Source organism: Anguilla anguilla, chromosome 2, assembly GCF_013347855.1.
Source record: "Anguilla anguilla isolate fAngAng1 chromosome 2, fAngAng1.pri, whole genome shotgun sequence".
NCBI lineage: Eukaryota > Metazoa > Chordata > Actinopteri > Anguilliformes > Anguillidae > Anguilla > Anguilla anguilla.
Window position 1 is genome coordinate 24,079,144 of NC_049202.1, and position 25,702 is coordinate 24,104,845.

General features: G+C 43.8%; 1 protein-coding gene across 2 annotated transcripts in view; it reads left to right on the forward strand.

The window, feature by feature from the left end:
- Nucleotides 1–22,500: 22,500 nt before the first annotated feature.
- The window catches only part of LOC118220668 (pro-neuregulin-3, membrane-bound isoform-like), a 275,492-nt gene continuing 272,290 nt past the window's right edge, over nt 22,501–25,702 (forward strand). Inside the window, exon 1 of one of the 2 annotated variants that reach the window (XM_035404723.1) lies at nt 22,501–24,380. In XM_035404723.1, the coding sequence (XP_035260614.1) occupies nt 23,654–24,380 (727 nt within the window). In that variant the 5' untranslated portion in view covers nt 22,501–23,653. The remainder of the gene's footprint in view (nt 24,381–25,702) is intronic. The other variant, XM_035404722.1, reaches the window with a different exon arrangement.

Here is a 25,702-nt window from a genome sequence, read left to right on the forward strand (position 1 = left end):
CATGTCATGCCAGGCTGGTAGCCTCATAGAGCAACTGGTGATTGCATCACCTCATAGAGCAACTGGTGATTGCATCCAGGTATTGGAGGATTCCGTCAATTAGTAGGGGTCCATGTTTTTTCACTATCCATTGACCCCAGCTGGTCGATCGGACACCTGTGGTCTGCATGCTAAAGTCGCATATGAAACTGTCAGCACTGTCCCGTATCAGTAATCGGGTTTGCGCAAGAGCTCAACTATTGCGGTTGCCAATAATTTGACTTTCCAAATTGTGGTGGAAATTGGATATGTACAACCCCACATTGAATGGGAAATGTATTTTTTAAATGCTGGGATAATATTGCAATTACTATTGTAAGTTATAATTTCAACCAATGAGTCCAAGCGGAGGAATAAAAGGATAATATGGTTCCTTCAATATTCCCATATAGGTACAGCTGGAAATCATCAAAACTCACTGGCACATTATTGAAACTGACACATCACTTAGTAGATGGCTGCATATACCACCAAAAGTAGTCTATAAAAGACCTATAAACCTTAGCAATATGCTGGTAAGAGCAGACCTACTTCAGACCTCTCCTGTCCACTTCCTCAACACAGTTCCTATTGACAAAAGTTCCTACATACACAGCATAGTCAACAGTGCAACTTCAACTTCAAAGCAAACTGCTCTCAACCACCCATGCACAGGCAAGTCTTACAAGATCAAGGGAGTCATTTTTTGCGACACCAGTGCTTGTGCCTGTGTGGCCTGGCCTATTTTGGTAAGACCACCTGTAGTGGCATTCCTTTGAACAAAGCCACTTCTTGTGAGGTTGGGGTAGGTAGCTTAAGTTCAACGCATGTCCATACATCCATAAGCAAAAAGAAAAATATTCCAAGATGAGATGAGATAAATGAAATACGGATGGTTTATTAAACGTCAAAAAATAAAGAAAAAAGACAAATACTTCACAGCATGACAGGGTTGAAAAACTACCCCCCCCACCCCTGGTCCTTGTGTAGTTGGGTCATATGAAAGAATGAAGGTTTTACTGGATGTCTAATCGCAGTAATCTTGTGAATTGTTTTTTATCTGAATTGTTATGGTACTGGTGAAATAAACACTTTTATCTTGGGAGCCATATACTGTGTGTGGACACTATACTTTTATCTATCAATGTTTTTAATGCAAACTCTAATCTGCAGCAAGAGGAAGGGGGCAGAATTAGTTTTTTTCACCTCACTCACTGGTTTTGGAAAGTCAGGATGGGTTTTGCCTCATTTTCCCTACCTCCTGTTTATGTACAGTGTATTTGTATCTCAGTAAAAAGCTCTATATAAATAAAACTCAATTGAGAATGGAAGTTAGACTAAGAACATAGAAGTTTCACCTTTACTTTAATTGCACAACAAAAACAAAAGAGAACATGCATATGAAGAATATAAAGGCCTCTCCCTCAGACCTTCTACACCAGGAAATCAAAAGAGGATTAGAGAGAGCATAAGAAAGAGTCTGTGAAAGAGGGAGAGACAGCACAAGCAATGAAATGTACCTTGGGTATAACTGACAAGAAAAGATGAGGATGTTTTTTCTGCCTGTTTAGATCATAGACAGGGAAAGTAGCTTTGAGAGGTGTGTGGTATTCACTACGGTGATGTTTGAAAGGCGGCATGTGTATCTTTACTCTGTCTTATTTGGTAAAGTACATGAAAGTGTCACCATTACTGGCAAGGAATCCCACGTCACTTTATCGACAATTAAAACCTTTCTTAGTAAAGACTGTGCTCTTACCATATCGTGAGGACAGAAATAACATTGCACTTTACATAAAGGGCAAGGAAGCTCTTTTTCTGGCATAATGTTAAAAATTAAGGTGTTCAGTGCCACGCTCTATGAAAATATGGAGGTGTTGAGTTTCAAGTCTTGAATTCAGATGTGAATTTTACCTTATATTTAAAGGTTCCATTTTCCGAACTACATTTACCTTATATTTAAAGGTTCCATTTTCCGAACTACATTTCATATTAAAGGTCCCATCTTATAAACTATAGTTAATATATCGGGGCTGCATCAATTGTAAGGTCCTGACCATACCAGTTCCAACTATGACTTGTTGGCCAGAGGGACAATGCATTTGGCTACACTGGAGGGAAGGGTCTCACTCTGCAGGGTTTTATCTACCTCTGCACTTGTTTGCAACTCCTCTGGTTGATGAAGCCAGCAGTCTTACTTCTCCTCGTCAGTTCTACAGTACTGGCACAGTAAATGCTAGTTATTGCAGAGTGAAAGGAAATGCAATTTGACTGCCCACATCTGAAGGACAGGCTTGTGGCTGCATGGCCTGAGAACTAAGTGGACTTTGCAGCGATATGAGTGGGATGGTCTTACATTTGTAGTTACAGTTAATTGGGGAGAAAAAAGGCCACAGTAAACATCAGTCCCCCTTCATCAAACCAACAAGGTACCAGAGGTGAATGTTCACTGACTTGGGAGGCATAACTTGTGTGGAGAACAACTGGGTACAGATTGATAGCAGATATTGCTAAGATATGGAAATGCAGACAAGTGCAGATGGAAAATACAGGTATCACTAAGATGTGGAAAATTAGCCAGGTGGACACTGAAATGGCAGGTATTATTACCATGTGTAAATCTAGACATGTGGAGACTGAAATGGCAAGTATCACTTTCATGTGTAAATCTAGACTGGTACAGACTGAAATGGCAGGTATTACTATGATGTGGAAATCTAGACATGTGTGGACTGAAATGGCAGATATTACTACCATGTGGAAATCTAGACAGGTATGAACTGAAATAGCGGGTATTATTACCATGTGCAAATCTAGACAGGTGTGGACTGAAATGGGTGGTATTACTACCATGTGAAAATCTAGACAGGTACAGCCTGAAATAGCAGGTATCACTACCATGTGTAAATCTAGACAGGTGGAGACTGAAATGGGAGGTATCACTACCATGTGAAAATCTAGACAGGTACAAACTGAAATGGCAGGTATTAATACCATGTGGAAATCTAGACAGGTGTGGACTGAAATGACAGGTATTATTACCATGTGTAAATCTAGACAGCTGGAGACTGAAATGGCATGTATTAATACAATGTGGAAATCAGGACAGGTGGAGACAGAAATGGCAGGTATTATTACCATGTGTAAATCTAGACATGTGGAGACTGAAATGGCAAGTATCACTTTCATGTGTAAATCTAGACTGGTACAGACTGAAATGGCAGGTATTACTATGATGTGGAAATCTAGACATGTGTGGACTGAAATGGCAGATATTACTACCATGTGGAAATCTAGACAGGTATGAACTGAAATAGCGGGTATTACTACCATGTGCAAATCTAGACAGGTGTGGACTGAAATGGGTGGTATTAGTACCATGTGAAAATCAAGACAGGTACAGCCTGAAATAGCAGGTATCACTACCATGTGTAAATCTAGACAGGTGGAGACTGAAATGGGAGGTATCACTACCATGTGAAAATCTAGACAGGTACAAACTGAAATAGCAGGTATTAATACCATGTGGAAATCTAGACAGGTGTGGACTGAAATGGCAGGTATTATTACCATGTGTAAATCTAGACAGCTGGAGACTGAAATGGCATGTATTAATACCATGTGGAAATCTAGACAGGTGTGGACTGAAATGGCAGGTATTACTATTATGTGGAAATCTAGACCAGTAGAGACTGAAATGGCAGGTATTACTACCATGTGTAAATTTAGACAAGTGCAGATTGAAATTGCAGGTATCACTAAGATGTTGAAATGCAGGTAGGTAACAAATGCTTTTGTTAACAGTGGGGTCTGTAGTTAAAATACATTTTTTGACTAGACAGATCACATTCTCATAGTAGACTAGACTGCTGTAGCATGGGGAGATAAGCATCCCCTATAATGTATTTCAGAATGGACACAGAGAATACTGAGGTGACCTTAGAACGAACAGGGGTAGCTGAGAGTGACCAATGGGAACACTGTTAAAGAACAAGGATCATTTGAAGAACCACCAATAGGAAAACAGAAATACAAATGGAACACATATGGTGAAGATATTACTTTAAATTCAAGTTATAGATTAAATAAATTAATCTCTGAATGCATACTGCTGTGTTTACTATTGAAAATGGAGCAAGACAATCGTTCTGGAGATATCAAATTTTTACTCTTCATATCCAAGTGTTTCTCTATATAGGTCATGCTTTACAAATGCGAACACACCAGCAAAGTATTAACATCCGTTCTAGTTTCATAATGCATCTGCAGTGTTTATGCTGAAGACAGAAAAGTGCTTAATCTGCTTCTTTGATACCATATCCTTCTGAGACCAGGTAGTAATTAATTAAATTCGTTTTTTTCATAATATGAGTGCCTCAGATGAGAAAAACATGTTGCAGTGAAAATAAGTTTAAAAATATTGTTATTTTATTTTTATTGAATGTCCCTTCTAGAATAGATTGCAGCATAGTAGTATATATGGTTCTTCAGTTTGAGTTCAGAGACTAGGGAACAAAAATGAATTGCTGGGTCTTAGGACAATATGAAGTCCCTGTGCATGAACACTTTCTTTAGCTCTCCTACAGTCTCAAATTTTTATTCACATTCAAGGAAGCTTTATTTGTAGGTTGAATTTTAGTATTGCCAAAAAATGTTTTTTAAATTGTGTTGCCTCTAACTACTTGTTTCACATTAAATCAGATGAGAGTGTTTGATGATGTGGATAATAGTGTTCCATAGTAAACTCACTGTATTGGCAAGTAAGTGCAAATGTAAGTGCTGCCCTGTGGTCTGCTCTGGGCTCAGTGCTTCTGTGTAGAATGTATTTGTGTCACTGTTTTATGTTAATGAACAAAATCCTGATTCACCCCAACCTGCATTTCTAGGTACTTTTCTAAAGAAACAACCCATAAACAGTAGCCGGGAGTCAATCAATATTTGTCCTTAACTTAGACATTACAAATACGTGTAGCAGCAACAGTCTATGGATGCCTGCTGAGGAACTGATACAGTGCTACCCCAGGAAACCCTGGCTGAACCCCATCCTAACCAGAGGAAGTCCATTTTCACTGGGGATTCCTTGTCATTAATATTTACATTCCATGTTCACATCCAAGAACTTTTAATCAAAATTGTCAACTGCTATTATCATTTTTCGTAATGTACTAGCAGATCTGGCAGATTAATTAAAATTACATTTTGAAATGGATGAAATTATAGACTGACAGGTAAAATCAGTGGGGTCAAAATTATAAAAAGTGTGGATACCTGGCTAATGAAATGAAACCATTTATGGAAAAAATTAGGGGACGATCCACACACACACATACACACACACAAAAAAAACAGCAAACACAGTCGGTGCTCCTTATTGTGCAGCAGCTCCAGATGTTATCTGTGCCATATTACCAACTGATTCACCAAAATGTAGTTAGAAAACAACAAACCATGCAACAATGCCTGAATAGTTTGCTAGCGCAGTTCACAAGTAGAATAATATGTCACATTTTTAGTTGTGAAACATGATGTCTTGGCCATGAGATAGGCCTTGATAAGGTTTTATTTTTTATTTTTTGCATGAGGATCATGACAAGTCTTCATGCTGCATCAATTTTTTTTCCAAGCTAAAAAAATGGGTCTTAGAATCAAGTTATCCTGAAATCTACAAATAAAGGTTGGTTTTATGTATACCTACGGTGGCATGAAAAAGTATTTTCCCCCTTCCTTATTTTCCTCTATTGCATATTTGTCATACTGAATGGTTTCAGATCTTTAGACAAAATGTAATATTGGACAAAAGAAACCTGAGTAAACACAAAACACATTTTAAAAATTATTTCATTTATTCAGGGTGGCAGTGTAGTATAATGGGAATGGAACAGGTCTTGTTACCTAAAGGTCACAGGTTCAATTCCCGGGTAGGACACTGCTGTTGTACCCTTAAGCAAGGTACTTAACCTGCATTGCTTCAGTATATATCCCGCTGTATAAATGGATGCAATGTAAGTCACTCTGGATAAGTGCTTCTGCTAAATGCCTGTACTGTAATGTATTTCATAAAAAAGTTATCAAACACCCAAATAAACCATTTGAAAAGGCATTTTGCCCCTTAAACATAATAACTGGTTGCAGCAATTACTGCAACCAAAAGCTTCCTGTAATTTTATATCAGTCTTTCACAACACTGTGGTGAAATTTTAGCTCACTTTTCTCTGCACAACTGTTTTAATTCAAACAAATTGGTAAGTTTTTCGAGCATGAACTGCTCATTTCAGGTCCTGTCACAGGATCTCTATTGGGCTCAAATCAGGGCTTTGTCTAGGCCACTCCAAAACTTTAATTTTGTTTCTTTTCAGTCATTCAGATGCATATTTGCTTTTGTATTTTGGATTGTCTTGCTGCATAACCCAATTACGCTTTAGCTTCAGCTCATGGACAGCTGACCGGACATTGTCCTCGATAATTTTCTTGTACAGAGCAGAATTCATGGTTCATTCAAATAATGGCTTGTCCAGGTATACAATAACCAATAATAAATTGTTCAGGTTCCGAGGGAGCAAAGCATCCCCACACCATCACACAACCACCACTATGTTTGACTATGGCATGATGTTCTTACTGTGAAATGCTGTATTTGCTTTATGCCAGACATAAAGGGACCCATGCCATCCAAAAAGTTCCACTTTTGACTGTTCTGTCCATAGAATATTATGCCAAAAGCCTTGGGGATCATTCAGGTGCTTTTTTGCAAATGTGATATAAGCATTGATGTTTCTCTTGGTTAGCAGTGGTTTCTGCCTTGATACTCTTCCTTTTTTGGGCCACTTTCTTATTGTGGAATCATAAACACAGATCTTAGCTAAGGCTCATCCTTCAAGAGGGCCCACATCACCCCGCTCCTGAAGAAACCCACACTAGATCCTTCAGTCATTCAGAACTACTGCCCGGTATCTCTCCTGCCCTTTTATATCCAAAACACTTGAACGTGCTGCATCTAACCGGCTCTCTGCTTTCTTCTCTCAGAACAACCTGCTTGATCCCCACCAGTCTGGCTTCAGGCCTGGCCACTCGACCGAGACTGCACTCCTCTCGGTCAGTGAGTCACTCCATGCCGCACGAGCAGCCTCCCTCTCCCTCTGTCCTGATTCTTCTAGACCTCTCCGCTGCATTTGACACTGTGGAGCACTCTATCCTCCTGTCCTCCCTGGCAGCTCCCTGAGCCTGCGGCACAGTCCTTGACTGGATTGAGTCTTACCTCTCTGACCGTAAGGTATCACCACCCCGCCCCCTCTTCACCGGAGTTCCCCAGGGCTCAGTCCTCGGTCCCCTTCTCTTCTCCCCTTGGCCCTGTAATATCTGCCCATGGCTTGTCCTATCACTCCTATGCCGACGACACGCAACTCCTTCTCTCCTTCTCCCCATCGGACACACAGGTCCCTGCCCGCATCTCCGCTTGCCTGAGGGACATACAGAGCTGGATGGACAATCACCACCTGAAGCTCAACCCGGGAAAGACGGAGCTAATCTTTATTCCTGCTCTATCCTCTCCCCTCCTCGACTTTTCTATTTCCCTAGGGGACACCTTAGTGACATCATCACCCTGTGCCAAGAATCTCGGAGTGGTAATGGACAACAGACTGTCCCTCTCCAAGAACATCGCAGCAGTAAGCCGGGCATGCAGATTTTTCCTGTATAACATCCGCAGAATCCGCCCCTTTCTCACCACCTACTCAACCCAGCTCCTGGTCCAAGCAATGGTTCTATCCCGCCTGGACTACTGCAACTCTCTTCTGGCTGGACTACCGGCATCTGCCACCAGACCCCTGCAACTCATTCAGAATGCTGCGGCTCGTCTGGTCTTCAACCTCCCCAGACACTCCCACGTCACTCCCCTGCTCACTACCCTCCACTGGCTGCCTGTTATAGCTCGCATCAAATTTAAAACATTGGTCCTAGCATACCAGGCAGTCAAGGGATCAGCTCCAGCATACCTCCACAAGATATTCAAACCCTACATGCCAGCCAGATCCCTCCGTTCTGCTACCTCAGGACGCCTAGCACCTCCCCCTCTTCGCACCTGCACTTCCAGAACACGTCTCCTGTCTGTCCTGGCCCCACGATGGTGGAACGACCTCCCTGTGGAGGTCAGAACAGCTGAGACACTGACCCATTTCAAACGACGACTGAAGACTCACCTCTTCAGGCTGCACCTCTCCCCATCCCTCCCTACCCCCCTGTAAATGACTGTAAGCTTAGGGTTGTAACTAGGCAGCTGTTTCGTAGGTGACTTAGGTGCATTAACTGTCTTAACTACTACTTGTATTTTTTCCATAGACTGCGTTGTTGCCGTTCTCGTTGTTAGTGTTAATCAGTTTAACCTTCAGGGTCCAAGTTGAACTATGCGGTTGTTGCCTGCACTTGGACTGGTACTTCTCTCTAGGGGTTTCGTCATACTTGTTCCTGGTTATGGTTATACACTTTGTTGTACGTCGCTCTGGATAAGAGCGTCTGCCAAATGCCTGTAATGTAATGTAATGTAGAGAGGTATTTGCACATATATTGATTTGTCACTGATGTATTGTTTGTTATTCATTGGTTTGTTATTTGGGGATCTATAGGTTGTGACTCATATGAATTGGTTAAATACGTAAATAGCAAACCAATATAAACATGAATGACTAATCAATACATATATCATATATATCAAACCAATATTCATGTGAAACCAAGCAATATGCACAGCAATCAAATGAATATAAGACAGTGGTCACTGGTTTCATTTGGCGCTTCTGCCAAGAGAGATCTTCTAGCAAATTTGCATATATTTTCTTTGTTTTTCTGAAGAAAATACTTTTGTTTGCAAAACCACCACCAGGTGGAAAATGTGAGCACTCAAAACCATATCTGGCAGTTAACACTTTAACTGTGGCACTGATGAGCAATGTAGAACGGTGTTAACGCTGCTCTTATTTTAACGGGAAAGGAGGTGAAAATACATTTTAAAGATAAGCTGAAAATAAGGACATGCTCGTTACCCTCAACATTTTTTGTGTGTATTTGAGTGACATTTACGTCTATAAACGGTTATTCATCGAACTTCGTGGTCAGACTGTGAAACTTAATAACAGTCAGATAATTTTGAGCACAGTCTAAAGTCATCCATGTTAGTTTCACTTAGGATATAGGGGAGAGTTTGTATAAATGTAACGCATCAAAAATGTAACACGGTCAATAACTTTTTGCTCACTGCTGCTAGTCATCATTTGAGAATTGTATATGCACAATTCCGTCCTATACCAAATGATTATTAGAAAACAAACAGCATTTATCACACACATTTATTATAAGCACACACCAGATTGGTCTGTATAGTAGGCTTTGGCTATTTGAGAGGGGCGACATAGCTCAGGAGGTAAGACCGATTGTCTGGCAGTCGGAGGGTTGCCGGTTCAAACCCCACCCTGGGCATGTCGAAGTGTCCTTGAGCAAGACACCTAATCCCTAACTGCTCTGGCGAATGAGAGGCATCAATTGTAAAGCGCTTTGGATAAAAGCACTATATAAATGCAGTCCATTTACCATTTATTTGGTTTTGTGTAAATTGTTTAAAATTAGAATGTATTTGTGGTGGGGTGGGCGTGGTTTGAGCGTCGGCTGCAGAGAGAGAGAGTGTGAGAGGAGCGGCTCTCGGATCCTTCGTCACGACTGTCAGCTGGAGGTAATCAGCGCCGATAATTGTTAATTGTTTAATTGCGCTGATTGCCTCTGATTGCTTTCAACAGTGAGCCTGGGGTTTTTAAAGGAAGACCGGAAGCTGGAGCGGGAGGGCTGACAACAAGACGGCTGCGGAACCGTCGTTTGTAGATAAATATTTCTGTAAAGCGCATTGGTGAATAAAAGAGCACGGCAGTGCTGATTAAGCAACCAACTGTCTCCCGTGAGTGTGTGTTTGAACAGGAGGGGTGGTACTCACTTGCCACAGTGGTGGCCCGTACGGGGGGCATTAAACACACAGGAGACAACATGGAACACAGCCAGGAGCAGGGGGAAACGCCACAACCGGTGGTAGCGCTGGCGAGGATGCTGGAGGGGATGGCGGCGATGCAGGAGAGGCAGGCGGCGATGCACGCCGAACAGCTGGAGGCTCTGCGGGCGCAAACTTCCCTCCAGACCCAGGCTCTACTGCAGCTGGCGGCTGCGGGAGAAACCAGCTCCCGAGAGAGACAGACCGGACCCCCCGTGGCTCTCCATCTACCAAAAATGACCCCGGAGGACGACGCAGAGGCGTTCCTTGAGGGGTTTGAGGTGGCCGCGGGGGCAAGTAAATGGCCGGAGGAGGAGTGGGTCGTCCGTCTCCTGCCCCTCTTGACTGGGGAAGCACAACGGGCGGCACACAGCTTACCCCCCACAGCGCGGACGGTCTACGGCAACTTAAAGAAGGCGGTCCTGGACCGTCTGGGATACAGCCCGGAAGAACACCGGCGACGGTTCAGGGAGACGGCCCTGGCCAGAGAGGACCGACCGTTCGCATACGCGCAGAGACTGCTGGACATGGCGCGTCGGTGGCTGCGACCAGAACTCCGGTCAGCAGACGAGGTGGTGGAGCTGGTGGCCCTCGAACGCTTTATCGATGGCCTCCCGGCGGAGACGGCGAATTGGGTGAGGTGCCATCGGCCGACCGGGTTGGCGGCCGCCGTCACCCTGGCGGAGGACCACCTGGCGCTCTACCCCCACGGCCAGTCACAGCAGCAGCAGCAGCAGCAGCAAGGACGGGCAGACACGGCTCCGCGCAGGAGAGCCCTTCCTCGTTCCCTTCCTTCCCCCCTTTCTTCCTCCCTTCCCCGTGCCCAAACCCCCGCATTTTCCCGCAACAACCCTTTTTTTTCTGTTTCCCCAGCCCCAGGCTCAGTGGCGGCGGGATACGACCCACAGAGAGCTCCTCAGACGCCCGGACCGGGGTGTTGGCGGTGCGGACAACCGGGTCACCTGCGCCGCGAGTGCCCGCTCATGGAGGTGGGGCAGGTGGTCCGTGTTGTCGGCCCGCCCACCTCCGCTCCCGATCCAGACGGAGCGTACTGTATTCCGGTAAGGATTCAAGGGAGTGAACACCAGGCGCTGTTGGACTCAGGGGCTATGCAGACCATGATTCGACAAAGCCTGGTTCGACCCGAGGCGTTGTTAGAAGCATCAAGGGTATCTATAAGGTGTGTGCATGGGGATTTACACGAGTACCCTATAGTCTCAGTGGAAATTCGGTGTCAAGGGAAAAAGCATAAAATAAAGGCTGCGGTTAGCTCCCGCCTCTCGCACCCTCTGATTTTAGGCACTGATTGGCCGGGGTTCCGCCAGGCAGCTGGTAAGGTAGGGGGGGTGCGTTCACGACAGCTAGGGCTGTGTGATGTGTGTGCTGCTGTCAGCGGTGACGCGGGGTCGTCCGACGCAGCAGAGGGGGAGCCGGCACCAGTGGAGCCTCAGGGGGAGACTCTGCAGGTGCCGGTGTTTCGCCCCATGGAGGATTTCCCACTCGAGCAGTCTCGTGATGACACCCTACGCTTTGCCTTTGACCGCGTGATGTCCATTGATGGTCAACAGGTGCGCCCTGATGCAACACTCACTCACCCGTATTTTGTAATAATTCGGGATAGGTTATACAGAGTGTGTCGTGACACTCAGACTAAGGAGGAAATCACCCAATTGCTGGTGCCTAAAAGCTCTCGGGAAATGGTTTTTCAGACGGCTCACTTTAACCCCATGGCTGGTCATTTAGGGTATGAGAAAACACTGAACCGGATAATGGCCCGTTTCTATTGGCCGGGCATTTGGGCCGACGTGCGTCGGTGGTGTGCGTCGTGCCCTGAATGCCAACTAGTAAATTCCCCGGCTATACCAAAAGCGCCGTTGCGCCCCCTTCCGCTAATGGAGGTCCCTTTTGAGAGAGTGGGGATGGACCTCATCGGGCCGTTTGATCGGAGCACGCAGGGATACCGTTTCGTGTTAGTTCTGGTGGATTATGCGACAAGGTATCCCGAAGCAGTTCCTTTGCGCAGCATTTCGGCAAAAAGTGTTGCGCAGGCATTGTTTCAAATAATCTCCCGAGTCGGAATCCCGAAAGAGATTCTGACTGATCAGGGCACACAGTTTATGTCACGCACACTACGCGAGCTGTACGGGTTATTGGGCATTCATTCTATTAGAACCAGCGTGTACCATCCCCAAACGGATGGGCTGGTTGAGCGTTTTAATAGAACATTGAAGTCTATGATCCGGAAGTTCGTTCATGAGGATAGCCGTAATTGGGATAAGTGGTTATCTCCTCTGGTGTTTGCAGTGCGGGAGGTTCCCCAGGCCTCCACGGGATTTTCTCCCTTTGAACTACTGTTCGGTAGGAAACCCCGGGGGATATTGGACCTAGTTAAAGAAAACTGGGAGGAGGGTCCGAGTCCTAGTAAAAATGAATTACAGTACGTGCTGGACCTGCGAGCAAAACTCCATACACTGGGTAAGTTGTCACGGGAGAATTTGCTCGAGGCGCAGGCACGTCAGCAACAGCACTACAACAGAGGAGCTAAACTACGGCAATTTTCACCGGGAGATAAAGTTCTTGTGTTACTCCCTACCTCTAGTTCTAAATTACTCGCCAAGTGGCAAGGGCCCTTTGCGGTCACACGGCGAGTGGGGGAGGTTGACTATGAGGTAGAGCGTACTGATAGAGAGGGGGCAAAACAGATTTATCACCTCAATCTCCTGAAAGCGTGGAAGGAGGTGGTGGCTGTCTCTCTGGTTACGGTGGATAAGGAGAGAGATGAGCTGGGGCCGGAGGTACCAAATTCATACAATCAGATCTCAACCCTTTCAGATGACCATCTCTCACCGAATCAGAGAGCAGACCTTGCCTTGTTGCAAAAGCGTTTTGCTGATGTGTTTTCCCCCATACCAGGACGCACGCACCTCATACACCACCACATTGAGACTTCCCCGGGGGTGACGGTGCGGACCCGCCCCTATAGATTGCCGGAACACAAAAAGAAATTGGTTCAGGCAGAAATAAAGGCAATGCTAGAGCTGGGGGTAATAGAGGAATCCCACAGTCCCTGGAGTAGCCCCATTGTGCTGGTAGGTAAGCCTGATGGGTCTATTCGCTTCTGTGTGGATTATAGAAAGGTAAATGAAGTGTCACGGTTTGATGCGTATCCAATGCCTCGGGTCGACGAGCTCTTGGATCGGCTTGGCACGGCTCAATTTTTTTCGACGCTGGATTTAACCAAGGGTTACTGGCAGATTCCCTTATCTGCCAAATCTAAGGAAAAAACGGCTTTCTCCGCTCCGGATGGTTTGTACCAATTCAGGACACTTCCGTTTGGGTTATTCGGAGCCCCTGCCACCTTCCAGCGCCTGATGGATCGGGTATTGCGTCCGCATGCTGGTTATGCTGCTGCCTATCTGGATGATGTAATCATCCATAGCAGCAGTTGGGAGCAGCATTTGCAGCATGTGGGGGCAGTGCTCGAATCCTTAAGGCAGGCAGGGCTCACGGCTAACCCAAAGAAGTGTGCTATTGGCCGAGCGGAGGTACGGTATTTGGGGTACCACTTGGGAAGTGGACAGGTGCGGCCTCTAGTGGACAAAACCGCGGCGATTGCAGCCTGTCCCCGACCCAAGTCAAAAAAAGAGGTAAGGAGGTTCTTGGGGCTGGCCGGCTATTACAGGAGGTTCATCCCGGCATTTTCGGAGCTAACCAGCCCCCTAACTGACTTAACCCGAAAAGGTGCCTCAGATCCGGTCCAGTGGACGGAACCGTGCCAGCGGGTGTTTGAGAGGGTAAAAGAAGCTCTCTGTGGGGAGCCGCTCTTGTTCACACCTAACTTCTCTCTCCCTTTTGTGTTGCAGACCGACGCGTCGGACAGGGGGCTGGGGGCTGTTTTGACCCAGCAGGTGGAGGGAGTCGACCGCCCCGTGCTGTACATTAGCCGAAAACTGTCACAACGGGAGGCGAAGTACAGCACGGTGGAAAAAGAGTGCCTCGCCATTCGGTGGGCGGTCGGAGCCCTCCGGTATTACCTTCTGGGTCGCCCATTCACCCTCTGTTCGGACCATGCCCCCCTCCAATGGCTTCACCGCATGAAGGATACCAACGCCCGGATCACTCGGTGGTATCTGGCTTTGCAGCCTTTTAACTTCAAGGTGATCCATAGACCGGGTGTACGGATGGTCGTGGCGGACTTCCTCTCTCGCCCCCAGGCGGGGGGGGGGGGGGGGGGGGGGGTTGGGCATCGGCCGGATGGCTCCCCGGCCTAAGTCGGGCGGTGGGGGTATGTGGTGGGGTGGGCGTGGTTTGAGCGTCGGCTGCAGAGAGAGAGAGTGTGAGAGGAGCGGCTCTCGGATCCTTCGTCACGACTGTCAGCTGGAGGTAATCAGCGCCGATAATTGTTAATTGTTTAATTGCGCTGATTGCCTCTGATTGCTTTCAACAGTGAGCCTGGGGTTTTTAAAGGAAGACCGGAAGCTGGAGCGGGAGGGCTGACAACAAGACGGCTGCGGAACCGTCGTTTGTAGATAAATATTTCTGTAAAGCGCATTGGTGAATAAAAGAGCACGGCAGTGCTGATTAAGCAACCAACTGTCTCCCGTGAGTGTGTGTTTGAACAGGAGGGGTGGTACTCACTTGCCACAGTATTCAAGGCAAATTTCCTGTAGGCCTATTATTTTCTGATAAGTTAGGTATTCATATGTTGCTAGCATTTATGACATTGGAAAAATAAACTCTTTGTTTGCTCAAAAATCACCAAAACAGGTTTGACATCCCTATTTGGGTCTTACGAGTTTTATTTTGCAAACCGTTGCAATAATGTTTTAAAAAGAGAGTTACCAGATCCATAAAAATATCTGAATGGCTTCTATGCTGATACCAGCCCAATATCATTGGTATTAGGGCTTTATTTTTCCCCACATACTAATGTTATCTTAAAATCACAAAGCTAAAGGCTCATTTTAAGATTGCGAATCACCCCGAAATGCAACGTGGCGTGAGAGCAAGTACAATGCAGAATGGTGGAAGCTGTCCTTATGAGGAAAAAGTACACTCTGCTGCCCCCTACTGTCAAAACCCCACATACATTTCCTTCTGGCCGGCAGAACTGCCACCGCAGAGGCAAACGCGTCAACTGAAACCAGTGACCACTGTAATTACAAATTGATGTAATTACATAAATGACACACCAGTAGATGTGTCAGTGACTAATTCAGACATAAATGACAAACCAATATACGTGTCAATGACAAACCAATACATATGCACATCAAGCCAATATATATGCCAAGCAAGCAATACCTTCATACACTAAATGGATTATTTTTTCCTAAACAGCACCCCACAGAGAAGCTGCAGTTCTTCAGATGTTATTCTGGGACCTTTTGCTTTTTGAGACTGGTGGACCCTTGGATAAATTTTGCCAGGCCACTCATGGGAAGATTCACCACTGTCCCGAGTGTTCTTTATTTGGAGATAATGGCTCTCACTGTGGTGTAGTCCCTGAACCTTAGAAATGGCTTTGTTACCCTTGCCACACTGATATACTGTATTTCAATTACTTTCTTTCTCATCTGTCCTGGAATTTTTTTTGATCGTGGCATAGTATTCTTGTAGAACCTTTGTGGTGACTACTTAAGCATGAAGTTAAGGTTCAATATGAGTGCGGTTTAGATTCAATATGGTTTGCTGCAATCAAGTCTGGCTGTGTTCAATCAGCTAAATCGAATTATCAATTAAATTTGGTTAATTGGTTGCTTGAATATCTAAGGGGGCAATTACTTTTTCACATGGGTGATATGGGTGTTTGATAACTTTTTTTCATAAAAAAAACAAATAGTAACTTTTAAAATGAGTTTTGTGATTACTCAGTTTCTATTTGTCTATTATTACATTTTGTCTAAAGATCTGAAACCATTCAGTGTGTCAAATATACAATTATAGAGGAAATCAGGAAGGGGCAAAAACTTTTTATGGCACTGTATTTTTGAAGATGTGCAAGCTTTAGTAACATCACAGTTTTTATCAATTGCTAAGACATTAGGGTCCACTTAATCTTCATCAGCACCTCTTAGCATAACAGAAGTCTTCTTTTGCAAATGCGTTAACATTTCTCATTGCTTTCACTCATTTTTCACACACTATTTTAAAACAGCTAATACTAATCTCACAAAAACATAAAGCTATTGGATAAATAGTCTAACTAGATGAAAGCATTTAGTGACAGTTGATAGAAATTACTTGCATAAGTACTAATGTTTCTGCACCTGTGTGAAACTTTCACAATGCACAATTGTTCAATCTGCAATCAGTTCTCATCCATCCATAAAGGACCCTCCGTTGCTGTTTGCGAGCATAGATCAAAGAGGGCAAAGGCATGTCTTTGTAGGTAGAAGGAGAGGGAGAGGGAGAGGGAGAGGGGTTTGCATACGTAGTGGAGGAGACGCAACAACAGAGGAAAATAGAGCTCAAGTTTCAAATGAAATTCAGGCAACAATCATTGACCATGCTCTCAATCTTGGCCTGTCAATGAGAGATGCTGGATAAAAGGGTCCAGCCCAATCTAAGTAGTACACTGTGGCACCTATTGTCCATATTTTTTTGAATGGGAATAGGTTAGTCACAATGTTAGCACTCTTGGCAGAATAATAAACTGTGCCTACAATAATGTTTTATCAGTGTTATTTATGTTATTGTCAAAATATCAGTTTTCATATGCTTATTGTATTTAATTTACAGAACCGACAGACTATCTCACACTAGTGGCAGAGGAAGAATATTCAATGCTGACCACGAGGCTGGCCTTGTGCATATGGTCATAGCAAACAGTGCAATCAGACTACATGAAATCCAGTACAGTAAATACAGATCAGGGAAAGTGTAGAAATGTCAACAATGTGAGCTTGTCTGCAATTGATCGAGTCCTGAAATGCAACCGTGTCTGAATGAAGCAGTTTAGAGTGCCATACTCCAGTATGTGGAGGCAAGGATTTGTCTTTAATGCCTTGCCTTGCCATATAGTACATGCAACTGGAATAATTTGCTTTAGGAATTTTCTTTTTGAAACATGGAGCTGGAAGCTGAAGGAGCATGTTGCATATTCATTTTTGTGGACGAAGCCGGCTTCAGTCTCTCAACAGTGAGGAGACACAGGGGAAACATCATCAATCAGAGGGCTACTGGTAAACTGCTAGGTCAGAGGGTGTCAATGTCACCATGTGTGCCACCATTTCCAATGGTGATATCCTTTGCCATATATATCAACCACCGGTCCATACAACACCACCTCTATACATTTCTTGATGCACTGTACGTCAGACTAGTTTCGGGAGAAGAGACAGGGCTATTGAGGCCTGGTATGTCTCAGTCTGTCATTTGGGACAGTGTTGCTTTCCATCGCTCTCGCCTTGTGAATGTGAGGTTTGTAGCCCAACCTTATAATGATGCAGTCCCTCACTGCCTCCTTTGCTTTTCTGTTCCCGGTTGAGGAATTCTTCTCTGTCTGAAAATATGATTACCATCCCCATGACCAGATATTCCTCCTAAAGGCAATGGTTGCTGGTTACCTGGCAATCTGTGCAAAGGACTGCCAGGGATAAAAAAGCCTCACAAAGAGGTTTTCCCTCGGTGTGTTGCAAGGGAAAACTTCCAGTGTGATGTTGATGAGAACATATAGGCTGATCATCAGGAACAAATGGACTATAAGTCCAGCTCTGTGTATTTATGTTGGTTATTTGGAGAGATTGTCCTTTTGCTGCTTTTTGAAAATGACTGAAGACTTAATCTTTATTTCAAAAGGGAATCTCAAAGTGTGAGGGGCATAAAGTGCAGAAAGGTTGGATTTCTCTGGTAAAACACCCATTAGGAGAAAAAAAACAGTCTATCCTGTGATACTTGCTTGCCTTTGGCACATACTAGAACTACATAAAAGTGTCAAATGGCACAGGCATACAGTGCAAATGAAGGTTGAATAGCTTCATCATGATAGCTGTAGTTTATATATTTTTTAATTTTTTTAGCCAGTGTGTAATGATTGAAAGAATTTATTTATTTATTCACAGGTTGTATTGTTGGGAAGTATTTGCTTTTGCAGCTTGTGTTTAAGGTTTTGTGAGTGTGAGCATTTTTGAAGCAAAATGTTTTTTGGCCAACCAAACATCTGTTCAGAACCATGCTAACTGTTTTAAAATTGTGACTTCTGAATGGGGCCCACCCAAATACTGTAAATAGTTTACTTAAATTATAGCATTAAAAAATTGCACTGTGGTGTGTTCTGTCATGGTTCTGTCTTTTTGTTTCTATTTTTCCTTTTTGGGCCGCCAGTTGGCGGCACTTCTCAGTTTTTGTATTTCTGTTCATTCCCTCATTGGTTTCCCCTGTGTTAATTGTATTATTGTTTTCCATTATTGTCTCGTTAATTAATCATTGTTACCACCTGTCTCGTTATTTAATCATCGTCCCCACCTGCCTCTCGTTATCCCTTCCCTCTCGTTTGATTATGTATTGAGTTCACTTGTGTCTTGTCTATTTAAGTTCTTTGTCCCCTTGACTCAGGTGTTGGTTTCTGACTTGTATATATCTGCTTGCCTGTGTTTGTGTGTTTCTGACTGTGTTTCCACCTGTGTATTTCTGTCTGTTCATTCCTGCCTGGTTTCTGTCCTGCCCGTGTTCTAATCTGTATGTGTTTTGAATTTTGAGTTTTCTGTTTTTGTGTGTTTTTTTTTTTTGGAAGTGCCCTGCATAGCCTTTTGGTTTTCCTCGTTTTTTTTGTTCTCTGTTGTGTAAGTAAAGTCTTTGTTAATTTTCCCTTTTTGAGTTTGTGTTTTTTTTACTCGTGACATGTCATCTTTGTTATCAAAGAATTCTAATGTTGTACACCTAACAGTATTGTTTTAGTCTTGTAACTATGACAATTGTCACAAGTTTACATATTGCATGGCGTTTAAATGGACTGCACTGAATTATGCCTGGGCTTCAGGGCACTTAAATAAATCTAAACTTATTGTAAGTGATAATTTGCAATTATCTTTATGAATCAGAAAACACCCTTTATTCAGCCATTGTTTGCAAAAAGTGTTATTTTTGTGCTGAAATGAATATTAACACAATTTCCATATACATGACCCAGAGATGCTTCCTGGAGATGCTTTAATAGGTGCAAATATATCAGTTTTTTATGGATTCCCCTTTAGAGCTCAAAAACCACACAAATGGCAATGAGAATAACACATTTTAAGCTTATCTTAAGGGAAATAAATAGCAAAGAACTAAAACACATTTGCAGCAACCGTAATTTTATAGAAAATTGGGCTCTAACAAAAGGCTGCATGCACAGGGGCTCCCCAGGAGCAATTCTGAGAAGCCTTTGTCTATGCTTCTGTCTTTACCTGACCAGAGGCCTTAAGGCAGTGGTCTCCAACCCTGGTCCTGGAGAGCTACAGGGTCTACTGGTTATCATAGTAACTCTGCACTTCATGAATCAATTAGAGCAGTTGATTACACAGTTAATTCAACTCACCTGGTGTCTTGGGTCTCAACTGGGTGCTGATTTTAAGGTGAAAACAAAAACCAGCAGACCCTGTAGCTCTCCAGGACCAGGGTTGGAGAGCAATGCCTTAAGGTAAGCCCCACAGTCTTTATCAGTTGATGCTTTCACTGGCAGATTAAACATGTGTAGCTGTCAGAGTTGTCCTGAGTAAATTAATGTATCAAAAGTCTTCTTGCTACTGATTCTGCTCTTAATGTTTACTGTCAGGGCCTCGGTTTGACAGTGGTACTCCAGCCGGACTGCTGCAGCCCCAGTACTGTAACAGTATGACTAAGTCATCAGGAATTTGACTTTAGTACTATGCAAAATGAGTCCCTGTGCTTCTAAGCGTTACAATGCTGTACAGCATTTATTTTTTTCAGATCATGACTCAGCAGTCCTGCTCCACTCAGTGTCCTGAGTTCTATACTCTAATCATTTTAAAACATATTTATTTTCCAAGTGCATCAATTTTTTATGACATTTTATATTGTACTTTACCCCATTCACCATTTTGAAACAATTTCATACTGATAATGAAATTCTGTAAAACTGCATTTGTCTTTAAATCAGATTAACCTCTCAGCGCAAAGCCCATAGTGGTTGGCACGCCAGCGTGCCGAGATTGCTGAACTCAGACATTCAGTGCTACTGCAACCAAAGTATGAGTTAAAAACAGAAACGCTTTGTTTTAGTTTCATTATTAGACGATACGCGACAACTATGCCGAATACGGAGTTTCGCTGCGTCACCATTGCTGCTCTGTTCGTTCATTTAACCATCAGCCCTCCCTGGAGTCTCATCTGAAACTACACCCCCCACCCATGACATAATGGACAATATTGTCTATCTGGGCATTCATAAAAAATATTCTTTCACTGCTCAAAAATCATATTCCGTCATAGCACCAAGATAAACCCGACAATAGCCGTAAGATGCCGATACAGCAGTGAAAACGCTGCTCACTGATAACGAAGTAAAGTTTTCAAAAATTATACCATGTCATTCTACAGTCAAAATCTGGGACTAAATATTGAATAAATATACAACCTTGCCATTGGTTTACGCGTAGAGATGTCCCTTTGGAAAATGAGTGGTCATATATTGCCTTGGACAATCCGTTTGTGAAATATACGCGCATTTGTGACGCCTGGGTACCTTCCAAAATAGCTGTGCGTAATACCACACTGTTGTTTACGGCGTTGTCGCCATTTTTAGTACAGTCTGGCTTAATTGACAATTCATTTATTCAGTAGGTGAGAGTATAAGCTTTCTAACGATGTATACCATATCTAATTTTGCTTTTGGAATAGCATTTTATAGGTCAGCGTAACCGAAAATGTTGTTATCATTGCATTCACTTACGAACTCACTCTGTGGTAGCAGTAAAAGACAATACTATTATTATTGAGGACTTATGAGAATAGCTAAGCCATATGTTTGCTGACAGACTGAGCTAACATCGTTTTCTGGAGCAAAACAGAAGCGGATAGCATCACAGATTTACAGTCTCTGTCTCCATCTACTGAACACAGATAAGATTTCATTATTGCTATGCAAGTATTACAGCTCAAAATATTTCGGTTATATACGTTACTTTTGAAATTGAATGTCTTTAAATAGGTTAGTGATATTATATAATGTGGACATTTCACACTGTAATATAAGCGTTAGTTAGTAATGTAATAGTTTTTGTGAGGCATGCAACAGTGATGACGTGAGTGTTGGAACATTGCCAAAATGTGGTGTACGGTTAAAAATTGTTTTTGTGTAGTCTCATGATCCCCATACAAGAAAACATACGAGACTACAGAGTATAGAAATACATACCACAGTTAATTATCACACATTTAGGTACTGTACCACATTGTGTGACGATATTTTTTGCATTATTTTTAATGTTTTAATGTTTAATGTTTCATCTTAAACCTTCATAAGGGGCTCATTTATATGCTTTATAATGGACAAAAAGCATTTTATAAATTTTTGGAGAAATTATGTATATGTTTCTGGACCCCTAGATATTTTAGACTACTGTACTGATGGAAAGCTTATAATTCCCACTTGAAAATGCAACCGTGAGTTTTATAGTCAAAACAGTTGATTTGTAATGAAATACGTGAATATGTTGTGATTTACAGTAATTCATAATTTAGACATTTTGGATAGATTTGGAGACGCTTAGTTTTTGCTTCATAAATCTATAGTAGTTCTACATATCCACCCATAGATTTTATGAACTTGTGGTCAAGAAGTTTTTGATCCAGCACATGCATAGTTTAACCTGCTCTATATATGCAATCTCTCAGTATTTCATTGCAAACTAAAAAAGTGCAAATTCATTTTGGATTTCTTTGTCTAGACAATTGCATTTGTGGCACTTTATTTCTTCCAACATTATGAATAAAAACGAATCTGTGTTAGTATTTTAAATTGTAAGCAGGTGCCAAGTCTCTGTGGTGTTCACATCTGGAGTTTTAAAGCTTTAAATAGGGTACCCCATAAATGGGCAAAGATTGGCCAGATTTGGCATGTGCGCTAAGGGGTTAAGATATTTTCGCTTTATTGGTTTCATGAACACATTTGTTTAATAGGTTTTGTTTATTATTTATTAGTCTCCCCCACCTTCTCTGTACCTCCCTCAGTCTCCCGTTCTAACTCCCACCTCATTGGTGGATAGGTGTGTGGCCACACCCCTCGTGATGTTGCTGTGTGCAGAGAAGAGTCTATGCACACCACTCCCCTCTTATATTGCACAAGTCTCACAGCATCTGATACTCCCCTTGCCAGATGCCTGCTCTCCCTCCCCCTCTCATAATACTGCTCCATCCTTCTCTCTCTCTCTGACGCCTGTCTTGCTCCCTCCCTCCCTCTCACTCTCTCTCTCCCTCTCTCCATTTCTCTCTCATATGTCAGCTCTTTTTCCCTCCCTCCCTCCCTCCCTCCCTCCCTCTCTCTGTCTCTCAGCATGGTAGGTCTGTAGTGTTTTCTGGCCTGAGCAGCTAAGCAGCTGCCGTATCAATACAAGATTGGTGGGTGGGAAAAGAGGATGAACGGAGGATAAAATAAACCCTCAGGAGATTGAAAACCCTATAGCGACAAAAGGGTGGACATCCAGAGGAGCTCTCTCTCTCTCTCTCTCTCTCTTTCTCTCTCTCTCCATCCCTGGCAGCGGCGTTTCCCTTCTGAGTGGTGGAATGTAGCGGAGGGATGACTGCAGGGTGTGTATTCTGCTGCAAGGAGAGGCAGTGGATGGACAGCAGGGCGTGAGCGGGTGCATGGACAGACAAAAGGAGGGACCCACAGGGACTCTGACTCTTGAGAACTGGGACTGGAGCCGGCTCAGGAGGATGTAAACCACCTCGCACCTCCAAGGCTACTCCCAACCCAGGACCTTCTGTCCCTCCCAGATGCACAGGCGGCTGGTGATTTGGGGGACGCAGGTCTTGTCTCCGTGGTGACGAGCTGAGTCAGCTGATGTGGAGGGGACAAGACTGGATCTGTGAGCTGGAAGACACGACAAAGCAACAGCACAAATAACAGTAATAATAATAACAATAATTAAAAAAAAATAATAATAAAAAAATGTTAATAATAAATTTTAAATGTAAAATCTTCTTTAAAATAAAAGCAAGGGCTGTCTGAATCCACTGCGCTCTGTAACGGCTCTGGCCTGGATGCTATACACGAGCGGATTTACAGTGACTCCAGGATCCCTCTTCCTGCTCCTCTTTCGACGGTTTCTCATTCAGCGTGTCCTTGGATTTACCGATCCTGCACTTCCTTGCACCTAGCCCTCTGGGTGTGCTTGCGTGCGTGTGCGTTTCTGTTTTCATGTGCCTTTGTGTGTGTATATCTGTGTGTGAGCTGTTCTGTGTGTGTGTGTGTGTGTGAACAGGTTTGAGTGTGTGTGTTTTTATGTACATTTGAGCCCTTTTGCTTATGTGTGAGATTGCATGAGCACATCAGTGAGTGTGTTTTTTTTGTGTGAGAGAGACATGCTCAGTGTTGCCATTCTGCCCTGTGTAATTAGTGCCCAGCTGGTGCCCAGTTTTGGGGTTGACCAGTGGTAAGGCGGCAAGATGAGCGAGATCTCTGGAGTGGCCATTACTGGGACAATGGTTCTGGAGGAACCAGAAGGGGGCGGGACCTCAGTGGGTGGGGAACAGGCCTCCGCCCCAGAGCCAGGGAACCTGCATTGTGGATCAGCCCTGTGGCCCCGCCCACAGACCTGGCTGTGTGTGGTCCCCCTTTCCATTGGCTTCGTAGGCTTGGGGCTCAGCCTGATGCTGCTGAAGTGGATCGTGGTGGGGTCGGTGCAGGATTACGTGCCAACAGACCTGGTGGATGCCAAGGGGATCGGGCAGGACCCCATATTTCTTTCCAAGCCCAGCACTATCCCCAAAAACCCCCACACCACCACCTCCAGCGGCAGCCCCACAGTGAGGGTCCAATCTCGGCCCGGTACTCATCCCAGTGCAGTGCCAAACCTCGTACCGAGCCATCGGACACCGCACCTCCACAACCGAATCAGCACCCGCCTCACGACTACCACCACCACCTGTTCGCCCCACTCGCAGCCGCCGGCTGGCCAAGATGTCACCCCCCGCAGCACCACGGTGCGCCGCACCGGCCCTGGCAACGGCCGCAACAGCACCCCCTCCTCCACCAGAGTGGCTCCACCCAGCTCCTCCCCCTCACCCTCCAACCACCCCTTCCTCCACGGCACCACCCGCACTTGGAACCGCGATCGCTCCTCCAAAGGGCCGTCAGTCACGCCTACTCAACCGCACCTGCATGTCAAGACAGGTGAGTTTACCTTCTGATTGTTCCTTATCTGCTTGGTTAGAAGGGCTGTGTGGCAGGGTGGCACCTAGGAACAAAGGAGTGTGGTGTTACATTTCCTGTTTGTAATGATGCATAGGTAGAGATGTGACGCACATATGACATATGAACTCAAAATCCTGTACAATTTGTTCAGTGTGTGTGCTTGGGTATGCTTGGGTTGTATTAAAGCACATGTTTTTGTACCAGTGAGAAACAATTTGCATGCTTGGATCTGAAACATATTTACGTGAAAACTTATCTTAGGACTGGGAATGTAGCAGGAACAGATATCATTGTGTGAAAGGCAGGCATACAGAATGAAATGCAGGATGTACAGACTTAAATGGAGGTGTACAGACTGAAATCAAGTTATAGACTGAAATGGAGGTGTACAGTATAGAATGCAGATACATAGTGAAATGCAGACGGGCAGACTGAAATGGAGGTGTACAGACTGAAATGCAGGTGTACAGAGTAAAATTCAGGTATATAGAATGAAATGCAAGTGTACATTCATTTCATTTCATAATCTCTGGAGCACCAGAGTGATTAGTCATCCAAAGTAAAAATTATGTTTAACATATATGTGTGGTCCTCAGGAATGTGAAACTTTATAGTATTGTTCCAGTTTTCAGGTCTATAAAATGTAGTAAATTAGAAATAAATTGTAGTAACTTTGCATTATTATTCTCGCCTATGCCTTTGACATTACTCATAATGCATTCATTGTTTGCAGGTAACCCCTTCTTTTAAATTCTGTTGCACATAGTCTGTGGATGCAAGCAATGGCTATATGATGTGTACATTGCATATCTGTTTCCCTGTCAATGTTGCGATGCTATCAGAATTTTGGCAAGTTATAATTAATTTTACTTTTTGATGATTAAATTCAGCTGGTAGTGTTTTTTCACTTATTGCCAGTGCAGATAGCAGGATCCATTAATCACGTATATAGTTATTAATTAACCATTTTATGGGAGTCACCTTGTTAGGTACTGTTGTGAAAATCCATTAAGGGGGATTGATAGATAGAGTTTGTGTAATGTCAGATACTGTTTTACATAAATTTTCTAGGAGATGGAGTCTGACCTCATTTACACAAATAGCAATTGCCCCTTCTGTATGATTCTGTATGGACCCCTAACAGCTTATTAACACCAACACACTGGAAAGTGGTTCTGTACAGATCCATGCTGAATTACTGGAGTACTGGAGTATAGTCAGCAGTACTATAATCTAATTTTATTTCTTCATTGGTGTCATGCAAAAACATTGATTGACCATTTCTTTTTTCTTTTCTAAGC